The following is a 13,609-nucleotide window of genomic DNA, read 5'->3' as shown; positions in this document are numbered from 1 at the left end:
GGACACGGGTTTGAGCCCTAGTCCAGGAAGATATCACATGCTGCAGAGCAACTAAGCCCATGCACCACAACTACTGAGCCTGTGCTCTAGAGCCTGCGAGCCACAACTACTGAAGCCTGCACACCTGGAGCCCATGCTCCACAACAAGAGAAGCCACTGCAATGAGAAGCCCGTGCACCCCAACGAAGAGGAGCCCCCACTCGCCGCAATGAGAAAGCCCGCGCGCAGCAAGGAAGACCCAACACAGCCAAAAACAAATTAATTAATTAAAAAAAGCAAATGGGAAAACTCTCAGCCACAAAGAATTATTGAATTGAATGGTAGCTAGATAAGAAATAAATGTTTGAGAAAACAGATGAGACAGAACATACTAAAAGTTTTCAAATACATCTAGTAAAAGCTTCAAGAGAATTGAAGAAATATTTGAAAAATACTAAGAATTTTCTAGATTTGAAGAAAGATGCCACTCCAGTCTATCAATCAAAAGAACATTCAAAGTACCAAGTAGGAGTTAATCAACTATCCTCCAAAATAAAGTAAAAAGTAAAAAAAAAAGTACCAAGCTGGATAAACTTAAATCACACAGAAATAGCAAACATCCCCAAAAAGAAATTAAAAGCTATGAAAGAGAAAAGATATGACCTATAAAATAAAAGTGATTATACTAACAGGCTTATCAGTTACTACTTATTCTAGAAGACAGTGGAGTAAAGCCTCAAATAATAATAGGAAATGATTGTCTATCAAAACTTTGATACCCAGATAAACTACCATTTAGAGGAGAGAGAATGTGAGCCCTCAAAAGCTGTGGACAGGGTGGGGGTGGTTTGTGTGGGCTGGAAGGAGAATAGCTACTATCAGACACAGAAAGATAAGGACAGTTTACTACCCTCAAACCCTTAAGAACAATTAAAGGATAACTATATTTAGAAACTTAGTAGGGAAAAAAGTGAGCTTATCAGAAAGAATGGCCTACAAGTTTCAACAAATGACCTAAAATAATAAACATGTCAAAAAATTTAATATCTGTGTGAAGAAATAAATCAGGTGATTAAAAAATATAAAACCAAAATTCTAGATAACTATAACAAGACAGTCATGGAGTATTTAAAGGAGCAGCAACTGGTCAAAGTATGCTAAACTCCATAATGCTTTTCAAAACATGATATAAATACCCAATTACTTCTTACTTTCTTAGAAAAATATATGGTTAAATATGTATATTGAGAATTAGGAACAACCACTTAAAAAAAGAAACAGAACAGTGACTTATAAAGTCAAAACCAAGGGAAAAACAGGATAAAATTTATTGATCTAAGATAAGGCAATAAAGGGAGAAAAGCAAAGAAAATAGAATAAAAATAGTACAAAATAAGAAAAATAAGCCCCAAATATTAGCATTGCAAAAATGTAAAAAACTTCAATTCATCTAGTAAAAAATAGAGATTATCAGACTGGATAAAAATTCAAAATTTACTGCTCTGAATGATAGGAAAAAAAGAGATGAAAAATATACTTTGTGTTAACAGGCTGACCCAACCTCCATCTAAACTCCTTTTTTATCAACTCCCATCCAGCAAGAAGTGGCCATACAGCAAATCCAGTAAGATGTTCACAAAAATGTTAATGAGAAGAGATTTCTTTCCTAAATAAAAGACAAAGCATCATGAAAAGAAGCCATTTGTCTCTACAACCTTTTTCCTCTTCAAAAGTGCAAACTTGAGGGCAACCCCCCCCCCCAAAAACATTAATAATGAAAAAGAAGAGGAGGCTGGGTCTCAAACCACATCAGTAAGTCAATGCCTGGATAGTATTCCATGAGACTTCTTGCTTTATGAGAAAAAGAAAGTCTTACTGAGCTATCTGCAATCAGACACATTCTTAACTCATGTACTCTGCAAATACTAACTAAAGCCAAGTATATTTAGCAATATTAGTAACATACAGGATAAAACTTAAGGCAAAGCAGTAATGAAATACTATATAATAAAAAGTTCCCAAGAAACAGTGAATTATGTTCCTAATAGCATAAAATATAAGTATGTAAAACAAAATCCCAGAATTACAAAAGAAATGGACAAATCAACTTTTATAGTGAATGATTATACATATGCAGACAAAACAAAATATTGGTGGAAATATTAAAAACTTAGAATATCTCTACTTCCAATAAAAAACATAAAATAGTCTTTTCAAGCAAGGACAGATTTTTGTTTTGATTGACCCTGTACTACAACACAAAATCTCAACCAACCTAAAAGGATACATATTATGCAATCTATATTTTCTGAAAAGAACAGAAATGAATTAGAAGTCAACAGTAAAATATAGTAGTAAAAAACAAACAAACTACGTTTGGAAACTTAAATGTATTCCAAATATTTCATGGATTTAAAAAGTAAAATCAAGATAGAAATTTCCCAATATTTATAAGAGCTTAATAATGAAAGTACTACATATCAAAATGTATTAAAGTTAGAATGGCTGATGTAGATTCCTTCTTTTAATATCCATTCTCAATCCCCTTTCACTTGTTTTCCTGTACTACTAAAGTGAGGGAAGGAGAGAAGATAGAGAGGGAAAGAGAACATTAGCAAAATCAAAAACTGGTCTTTGAATAAACTAATGAAAATAAATTGGTGGGGGGGGCAGCAAAAAATACTAAGAATCAAAAAATGAGAAATAACTACAGGTAAAGAATTTTTTTTAACATCACAAGAATACTTTGTACAAATTAACACCAAAAAAGTAAATATTGATTAAAAAAATACGTTTTTTAGAAAATATAGCAAAAGTCACTCAAGCAGAGATAAAAACCTTGAATGAACTATTAGCCATTAAAGAAATTATTTTTTAAAAGTCTACCCTGACTCCCCCCAAGTAAAAACACAGGTAAAAAACTTACAGGTTGTGTCATATAATTCTGAGAAAGTTAATATACTTTAGCTTATCGTTTCTCCTATTAACCTAGCATTTAATTCTCCCTTCAAATTATAGTGAAGACACTCAATGTTTCAAAACAGAAGGAAGATCTAAGCTACTGAATTTGTTTATCATCCTTGAAGAACCCTTCCCCCAGGACAATAGGCAACGATCACACTGCTTTATTAGCTTATGAGAACTCCATTTTTTGAATGGTTAGATGTTATAGAGTGTATAGTACAGACACTCTCATGGCAATTAAGCTTTAGGTGTTTATTTCTTTGGGATCATAGGCTGTTTTTGCAGATCAAAGATTCCCCCGTTACTTCAACATCTAGTTTTACCAAAGGTCCCTTGGTAATTGGTTGGGGCAGGTTGGGCATCATTGGGTTTTTTGTGATTACATTCTTCTCTACCATCACCCTAAGGATGGCCCCTAAGTAATTTGCAGTCACTGCAATCACCAATATCAAACTAGCCTCGTAGAAATTTCATCTGGGGTTGCATTTCAAAGTCTAGATTTAAGACATACCCTATGATGACTACAAAGCAGCTTCTATCTTCTCTATAGTATTGTAAGCACCAATAAATGAAAGGATGGAGAGGAAATCTCCAACATATACTGTCAGAAAGTAAGATCAAAATGCCTAACATTAGCCTGTCAGAGGCTCAAAAATATAGATTATAACAACTTACTCTTCATTTTACCCTACTCAGTAAGACTAAGATCTCAGTCTTACCATCACTGTCCTTATTTAGAAACTAGTGCCTGGTGGTAGGAGAAGTGTTATTCATTCACTAATTCAACCAAGCTATCAAGCACCTGCTACATGCTGGAGACAAGCTAGTCTAGTTAACTGGCCAAAATGATTTTGTTCTCAAGTTTTACCAAACTACAATGGAACAAATAATGCCCATCTCATACCAACTTTTCAATCAATGCAGAAGATATTCAACAACTCCATGAGATCATTTGATTTTGATGACAAAAATGAAAACAGTTCTACTTTATCAAAAACTATTAAACCTTTGTTTCTAAGACAGTAATATCAGATACTGAAGGAATCTCCTTTTCCTCTAGCATCAAGTTTACACGTGGAGCACATTCCCCAGTTTAACACTGCTTGCCTCTCTCCACCTAATCACTCACTCCTCCCCACTGAAGAAGGGACTTAGGAAATTTGTAGGATGACCTAAGCATGATTGGCTAGGCAATGCCTGTCCCCCGGTCCACCACTTCTTTGTGACCCAGCTACCTGTAGGAAGCACACAGTCTGCTTGGTTCTACTACATGGTTAAGTTTGATCTTTGTAAGCTCTGCCTCTGGGGGTGATGGAAGCCTATCCACTGCTGATAGTGAAAGAAGGGTAAATCTGTCTAATTCTTCTGATCTTGGGAAGCCTATGTTATTCAGTGTTTTGATTTCCTTGACTTCTTTATCTCTATTAATTGGTTTACAACACAGGAGAGAAGGAGTGACATATAATTTATTAGTTACCTCAGACTCTAACATCAGAATCTAAAAATATTACTGACAGTAAAACGTGTTAAATACATTGACTATGTTCTCTCTCACTGCTAGTCTGTTGACCACACTATCTCTTCCACCCGAAATAATGTTCTCCCCTTTTTAGACAGTTAATATCCATGTATCCATTTTAACTTAGTTTAATAACTGCTTCTTGGGGAAAGATTTCCCCAAGTTAGCTCCCAAAGGACCCTGATGACCCCCTATCATAAATTTAGCATGCTACATTGGACGCACTGTATTAACTTATTTGTATCTTACACTACACAATAAGTTCTCTAAGGTATATAGGTATACTCAGAACTCAGCAAAGTACTCAGTCCAATAAATGGCTGAATGAATGAGTAGAAAATGAATGCATGAATGAAAATGATAAATCATAGATCGAAGAAAACAGACCTAGAAATTACCTGAAAAATGAATTGCAGCAACATTGTTACTCACCCCCTCACGCAAAGAAAAAGATGGCAGTTGATTTAAGTTTCACAACTATATCAGAAAAAAAAACTATAACTGATTTTTAGAAAATTAACTATTTGTTGAACGATTACATCATTAAGGAAATGTAAAAGGCTTTGTTTGACTTTTTTGTTTTTGAGTTAAACTATGCCTACCTAAAGAAAAATGGTGACTTTTTAAATTTCTCTTAACTAAACATCACTTAAAGTTCTAATTATCTTTGTAGATTATGCCAACACTCAATTAAAAAGAGACTCCAGGAATACATCACCAGATCTTAATTTAAAATATATATATATATTCCCCATTAATCTGACTCCATATCCTACTGATATTTGTGAAAACAACATGGAAACATCTAAATTAAAAAAATTACTATAAATACTGATTTAAATAATTCTCCAATGCCAAAATCTAAAATGTACCCCACACATTTTGGAAAGTTATAGTTTAAATGTAAATGGACTTCACTGGCATTTGAAAACATTCTACTTCTACTGAATTTCCAATTTTAGTATTTGGTAATTCTCCAAGTTTTCTGGAAACACTACAACATGTCACATTTCCCAACCCAAAATGTAAATACAGGTTGAAGTATAATAAATATTGCTATTTTTTCTTCTTTTAAAAGGTACAAGTATATATGATTGCTAAGGTTCCTCCTAGGTGTACTTTTCCTTGAACCTATATTATATTTATATACATCTAGCTTCCTATAAAATGTTTTTGCCACAGTATTCTATTACATTTCTCATTTTGAAATTATTTCAGCAAATGTGAAAAAACAGATTTACTTACATGTTCTGGGATTCCTGGCTTTTCGAAGAAACAGAATCAGAACCCTGTACTGGAGTAGGAATTCTTTCTGATAGCAAACTTGTCTAAAATATAACAAATTTACATTTTTTTTTTTTTTACTGATAGTGTTATTCATAAGCTCTCATGCAACATTTTTATATTTGACTCAATGTAATTAAAAATTAAATTACCTGCAAATTTTAAGTTATTTAATTCTTAACTATAATGTAAAGTATTTCATAAATGAAGCATATAAATGGGGTGGGGGGAAGATATTGACATATACTATATGTCATATATACTATATTTGACTGTTGCTACATTATGACCTCCAGTGTATGAAACAAAAACCCAGGTATCTGTAAAAATTGCTCAGAAATAACTTCCAAAGGGTCAGTGTATGCAGAGACAATTTATTCAAAGGCTCTCTTTTCAGAAGAAAAGACTTTGTAGTGCCCAGTTAGGTCATAGAGCTTTGTGCTATGGGGAGAGGATGTACTGAAGTCATGTTGTGCCAAATAAGAAAGCATTATGTCCCCTGGACTACTGTGGTGCTAAAGTCGTCATATGTGCTCCAGTAAAATATTTTAACTGTAGTATGATATTACAATAGTGACTGTATTTGAAATAAAGATTTGAAGAGAAGAAAAAAAGTTTGAAAATACTTACCTTCTTCCATGCCTTTGCTATAGATTCATGCAAATTATAAGGAATTAAAACCTGCAAGCCTTCACATGTACCATATATTTGACGACACACAGAAGTAAAAGCTCCTTTAACCGCAGGAAACATTTCCGATCCAGGAAAAATAGAAATATCTTCATCAAGAACTTTTTTCGAAAACTGGGCAATTATATGAGCACCTGTAGGACTAAAAGATGATACCTAAAAGCAATGTACTTCAAGTGACCTAATCTGACTGAAATGCTTTTCTCTGCATGGGTATATCACTAACTTGACTGTTTGGTAGTTAAGTTCACTTATTTCCATTTGTTTGAATTTTTTTTTAATTCTACTTTTTAACTTTAACATTTAGTATATGAAACAGATACATGATTCCTAAGTTAAACCTAGGTACAATCAAGGAATAAATCCCAGGTGTCTCATACCGATACCTCCCGATCCATATACTTCTTCCCCTCCTCTAAAACTATTACTTTTTAGCTTATTCTTTTATCATTTCCTTTTGAAAAAGCAAATATAATTGTATTTATTCATATTCCATCCTACTATACAAAAGGTAGCATTCTATAAACATTCTTCTGTTTTGTTTTTTACTTCATATATTCTGATAATTCTATAGCAGTACATAAAAAATTCCTCATCCCCTTTTTACAGCTGCTAAGTACTCCTTTGTATAAATATAATTTAATCAACTAGCCTCTTATTGTTGGACATCTGAGATATATCCAGGTTTTCACTAATAAAGTTAGAAACTCTTCACCACTGCACAATGAGGATTCAGAAGAAGTTCTAACGTTTTATGCTTTATCTGTTTAACTTCAATGTGAGGGAGACGCTTTAAAAAAAAAATCTAGAAATCATAAGGATAATGATTGGGAAAAACGACTACATACAATTAAAGGATGTCTACATAGCAGAAAAAAACTTAAATAGAGAAGTGATGGACAATAAAAAGAAACCTTAGAACTCATGACAAAGGGTTAGTCTTCATAATTTTAAAAGAATTGTTATATATGGATAAGAAAAAGACTTCCAGGTTAACTATGTCAGATTGAACACATACATTCACATCTGCTCCCTGCTGAAATATTAAAATGTAAAAGTAAACAAAATTTTCAGAAGGCTCTTGCAGCCGTCAAGGACAAGGAGAAAAAAAAGGATATGATAGTAACAAAGTTTGGAACCTAGAATAAAAGAATAATTCAGAGCCTAGAAAAACTGAATGATCAGCCACAGTGTAGAAAATGGAATCAACATGATCTCATAGAACCTCTCAAAAAACTCAAATTGGTGACACCAAAAATCTCTATAATTGGGGGTACCAGTGGGACTTAAAATAGAGATGCCTGAAACTCAGTTTAAGAAGGAATTTGACCTCCAGATTCTTTTCACATTCCAGGTAGTCACCCCTGTACCTCTTGGAAGTTAGGCAGAGATTAAAACTGATAGCAAGCAGCACAGGATTTAATCAAGTTTTATATACTAAAGCTTGAGACCCATCACCTTTTGCATTCAGTGGTCTTCTCTCACTAGGCTTATACTCTCTTCAGGCAGCTAACTGTAAGAGCCTTCTTCATGGACTCTGACCAGAACAAAGACAAGACTAAAGATACTTACATTAAAGGTTCCTCAAACAATACCATGGCAAGGCTCCCCTTCAGCAAAGGCCACAAGTGACAAGTCACACTTCCCTGCATGAGTTTCAAGCAGCTTTTTACTAACTTTAATATACTTGAAGAAACCTGATTTAAAAAGTCAGAGACCAAGATAACAAATACAAAAGTCTATTTGAACATAAAAATAAAATGACAAATGAAAACTTCATTACCTTCACAGAGGTAAGAAGAACTTACACTCATGAAACAAGAATAGGATGCTAGTAAGAACACTCTTGGACATAAAATCATAGCAATATTTTTTTTGATCCATCTCCTAAAGGAAATAAAAGCAAAAATTAACAAGTGGGACCTAATTAAACTAAACAGCTTTTTGCACAGCAAAGGAAACCATCAATAAAATGAAAGACAGCCTACTGAATGGGAGAAGATATTTGTAAATGATATGACCGATAAGGGGTTAATATCCAACATATATAAACAGCTTATACAACTCAACATCAAAAACAAACCAAACCCAGATTAAAAAATGGGCAGAACTGAATAGACATACTTTCCAAAGAAAAAATGCAGATGGCCAATAGGCACGTGAAAAGATGTTCAACACTGCTAAATCAACAGGGAAATGCAAATCAAAACCACAATGAGATTTCACCTCACACCTGTAAGAATGGCTATCATCAGAAAGAACACAAATAACAAATGTTAGGATGTAGAGGTGAGGATGCAGAGAAAAGGGAACACTGCTGGTGGGAAATGTAAATTGGTGCAACCACTGTAGAAAACCATACAGAGTTTCTCAAAAAAATTAAAAATAAAACTACTATATAACCCAGCAATTCCACTCCTGAGTATATATCCAAAAGAAACAAAAAGACTAATTTGAAAAGGTATATGCACCCCAGTGTTCATAGGAGCATTATTTACAGTGGAAGCAACCTAAGTGTCCATCAACAGATGAATGGATAAAGAAGATGTGGTGTGTGTGTGTATACAAATACACACACACACACATATATATATATATACACACACACACACACACACACACACACAGTGGAATACTACTCAGTCATAAAAACAAATGAACTTCTGCCATCTGCATCAATATCCATGGACTTGGAGGGCATTAGCCTAAGTGAAATAAGTCAGACAGAGAGACAAATACTATGATATCACTTATATGTGGAATCTAAAAAATACAACTAGTGAATATAACAAAAAAGCAGCAGACTCACAGATAAGAGAACAAACTAGTGGTTACCAGTGGGGAGGGGGAGGGGCAATATAGGGGTGGAAGAGTGGGAGGTACAAACAACTACTGGGTGTAAGACAGGCTCAAGGATGCATTGTACAACATGGGGAATACAGCCAAGATTTTGTAATAACTGTAAATGTAAAGTAACCTTTAAAACTCACATAAAATAAAAAACAAATTAAAATAATAGGGCAATAGAGTAAGAATGTACTCTTAAAAAAGAAGTAGAAATAAAAATTTCAGTAGAAGTGCTTAAAATAAAGCAAGCTGAGGCAATTTGCTAGAAAGTTAAAGAACAAAACAAAACAAAAAAACATGCATAGAACAGATAGGGAAGTCTAAATCCCAATGAGAGTTTAAGAGAAAACAGAAGATCATTGCCCCAACTTTTGGCCCCCAGCAACCACAAATTCACTTTGTTGCTATGAATTTGTCTATTTTTCACATTTCATATGAATAAAGTCATATTATGTAAAAACAAAGACAAAAAAGAAATGAAATCCAACTATTTTTCTTAAACTGAAAGACATAAATCTTCAGATTAAAAAAGTCCATCAAATAGGTTAAGAATAGAACTTCATCAAGAAACATCATAAAATTTCAGAATACTAACAGGCAACAGAAGACTGAAAAGCTTCCAGAGGAGGTGGGGAAAAAGTCATCCTAGTGATGATAAAGGTCATTACAAGGATAAAAGCTATGCACCAGACCAAGCCAGGAACTAGTCTGAATAAAGTAGATCAGAAGGCTAAAAAAGTCTTTGATAAAAATTGATAGAATTTGTCTAGCATTTGAATATACTGCAAGAAGATATAATGTTAGGAAAGTTAAGTACACTGAAAATTAATGCCAACAAAAGAAATAAAACTAACTCCAAAGAAAACAAGTTGTGAAAGTAATGATATGGCTGGGCTGTGAAGGTTGCTCATGGTAGGGTAGATACAGTATGATTCCAACCAAGACTATTGGCTCAACTATATTGCACTGATAGAGGGAAGGGAGAGAGTAAGTGTTGTACATGCAGGTGGGCTGGGGGAGATAAGGAGAGAGAGATATAAATCATTGTAATAAGTCAATGAATAATATGTTAAACTAAAATCTAAAAGTATTATAAGTGCATTACTTAATGATCTAGATGTAAGCTCTAAAGGAAACATCTAAAGCAGCCAAAAGTAGCTGCCTCTGGAGAACAAGGAAGGAACTTTTTATAATAAGCTTTGTATGTTCACTGTGTGTACACGTAACTCAGAGTCGGTGAAAAAAAATCAAACTAAAAGAGTGGGCTGAAGCTATGAAAAGGAATCATTCCTATATACCAACAATGAAAGGTCAGAAAGAGAAATTAAGGAAACAATACCATTTACCACTACAACAAAAAGAATAAAATACCTAGGAATAAACCTACCTAAGGAGGCAAAAGACCTGCATGCAGAAAAATATAAGATACTGATGAAAGAAATCAAAGACAAAACAAATAGATGGAGAGATATACCATGTTCTTGGATTGGAAGAATCAATATTGTGAAAATGACTATACTACCCATAGCAATCTACAGATTCAGTGCAATCCCTATCAAATTACCAATGGCATTGTTCACAGAACTCGAACAAAAAATTTTACAATTTGTATGGAAACACAAAAGACCTCGAATAGCAAAAGCAATCTTGAGAAAAAATAAAAAAGGAGCTGGAGGAATCAGGCTCCCTGACTTCAGACTCTACTACAAAGCTACAGTAATCGAGACAACATGGTACTGACACAAAAACAGAAATACAGATCAATGGAACAGGATAGAAAGCCCAGAGATAAAACCACACACCAATGGTCACCTAATCTGTGACAAAGAAGGCCAGAATATACAATGGAGAAAAGACAGCCTCTTCGATAATTGGTGCTGGGAAAACTGGACAGCTACATGTAAAAGAATGAAATTAGAACACTTCCTAACACCATACACAAAAATAAACTCAAAATGGATTAAAGACCTAAATGTAAGGCCAGACACTATCAAACTCTTAGAGGAAAACATAGGCAGAACACTCCTTGACATAAAAAAACCACAGCAAGATCTTTTTTGACCCACCTCCTAGAGTAACAGAAATAAAAACAAAAATAAACAAATGGGACTTAAAAGCTTTTGCACAGCAAAGGAAATCATATACAAGATGAAAAGACAACCTTCAGAATGGGAGAAAATATTTGCAAACGAAGCAATGGACAAAGGATTAATCTCCAAAATATACAAACAGCTCATGCAGCTCAATACCAAAAAAAACAAACAACCCAATCCAAAAATGGGCAGAAGACCTAAATAGACATTTCTCCAAAGAAGACATACAGATGGCCAACCACATGAAAAAATGCTCAACATCACTAATTATTAGAGGAATGCAAATCAAAACTACAATGAGATATCATCTCACACCAGTCAGAATGGCCATCATCACAAAATCTACAAACAATAAATGCTGGAAAGGGTGTGGAGAAAAGGGAATCCTCTTTCACTGTTGGTGGGAATGTAAATTGATACAGCCACTATGGAGAACAGTATGGAGGTTCCTTAAAAATACTAAAATAGAACTACCATGTGACCCGGAAATCCCACTACTGGGCATATACCCAGAGAAAACCATAATTCAAAAAGACACATGCACCCCAATGTTCACTGCAGCACTATTTACAATAGGCAGGGCGTAGAAACAACCTAAATGTCCATCAACAGAGGAATGGATAAAGAAGATTCGGTACACACATACAATGGAATATTACTCCGCCATAAAAAGGAACGAAATTGGGTCATTTGTAGAGATGTGGATGGAGAGTGAAGTCAGTCAGAAAGAGAAAAACAAATATCGTACATTAACACATATATGTGGAATCTGAAAAAATTGGTATAGACGATCTTATTTACAAAGCATAAATAGAGACAAAGACGTAGAGAACAAACGTATGGATACCAAAGGTGAAAGGGGCAAGTGGGATGAATTGGGAGAGTGGGATTAACATATACACACTATTGATACTATGTATAAAATAGATAACTAATGAGAACCCACTGCATAGCACAGGGAACTCTACTCAGTGCTCTGTGGTGACCTAAACAGGAAGAAAATCCAAGACAGGGGATATATATATACATATAGCTGATTCACTTTGCTGTACAGTAGAAACTAACACAACATTGTAAAGCAACTATACTCCAATAAAATTTTTAAAAATAAAAAGTAAACTGAAAAAAAAAAAAAGAAATGGAAATAGCCAAAAACCGTATCTCCATAGGAGCAATGAGATGCTCAAACATAACAAGAGTTGGACAATATGAATCAAAACAAGGTCTTTCATCCATTAGCTTGCCAAAATACAGTCAAACTGATTATGTAGTCTTGACAAGAATATGGAAAGAAGGGTACTCTTCATGCTTCTCACACACTGCCAGCAAGAAGGTAAAATTCTACAACATTGGAAAATCATCTGGTAGTACCCATGAAATATAAAATATACATGCTGCTCTGACCCAGCAATACCATTTTTAGGGCAGTCTACTTTGAAATTTAAAAAAGCCTAGTATATAAGGTACTTCATAAAGAATACAAATTTTTCGTGTATTACTAATTGACCTAATAGATAAGTTTTTTCAGAATAATAATTGCAAACAAGTATTTGATGATTATACCTGTGGAATAGTGAAATGACAACAAAGTTATAAGGGATAGGAAGGAGGAGCTGCGAGTATTCTTATAAGGTTCTTGCACTACCTGTTAAGTGGTATAGTGTTATTCGAAAGAAGATTTAATACCAGTAGTTACAGCTAATTCAGCTGTAAATATGTATTACAAACGTAAGGGCAACCACTAAAAAGAAAGAAAAAGAAAAGTATAATTGATATGCTAGGAAAGAAGAAGACTGAATCATAAAATGCTCAGCTCAGTTAAAGCCAAAGAAGGTATACGCAGGTGTCCATACACATCTGCCTCCCATTGCTCAGGAGAGCCCAGTAAAATAAGAATACAGTTGTATAAAAGGGAAAACCCCTGAACAATGGCAAGAATGGGAAGAGAAAGAGGTTTTAAAGACTTCTGGGAGAAGGCAGACAGGGAGGGAGCAGCTCCAGATTACAGAGGCAGAGGAACCCACAGTATAAAAACCCTGCCTGGAATGCAGAAGCGGAGAGCTCATGATGGAGCTCTGAGCTCAGAGTCAGCAAATGCAGTGGGGCCCAAAGTGGGGAGGAGTCTGATCTGCCCCTGCCCCACACTCACCTCAGAAGCATGAGCAGCTTTTATACCAAGGCAGAATTCTGAACAAATGTTTAGGGAAAGTGAAGGCTTCTCCAGAGAGAGAAG

At 34.5% G+C, this 13,609-nt stretch overlaps 1 protein-coding gene across 6 annotated transcripts in view; it reads right to left on the bottom strand.

Moving 5' to 3' along the window:
* The window catches only part of TBC1D32 (TBC1 domain family member 32), a 188,875-nt gene that overhangs the window by 114,214 nt on the left and 61,052 nt on the right, over nt 1-13,609 (bottom strand). For all 6 annotated transcript variants that reach the window (XM_067702240.1, XM_067702242.1, XM_067702241.1 and 3 more), the window contains 2 exons: nt 6,377-6,578; nt 5,708-5,790 (listed from right to left, as the gene is read on the bottom strand). In XM_067702240.1, coding sequence (XP_067558341.1) covers nt 5,708-5,790; nt 6,377-6,578 — 285 coding nt within the window. The remainder of the gene's footprint in view (nt 1-5,707; nt 5,791-6,376; nt 6,579-13,609) is intronic.

The sequence above is a fragment of the Pseudorca crassidens genome, chromosome 13, assembly GCF_039906515.1.
Source record: "Pseudorca crassidens isolate mPseCra1 chromosome 13, mPseCra1.hap1, whole genome shotgun sequence".
Classification (NCBI taxonomy): Eukaryota; Metazoa; Chordata; class Mammalia; order Artiodactyla; family Delphinidae; genus Pseudorca; species Pseudorca crassidens.
The sequence above is the reverse complement of the archived record's forward strand: the minus strand, read 5'-3'. Positions and strand labels throughout refer to the sequence as shown.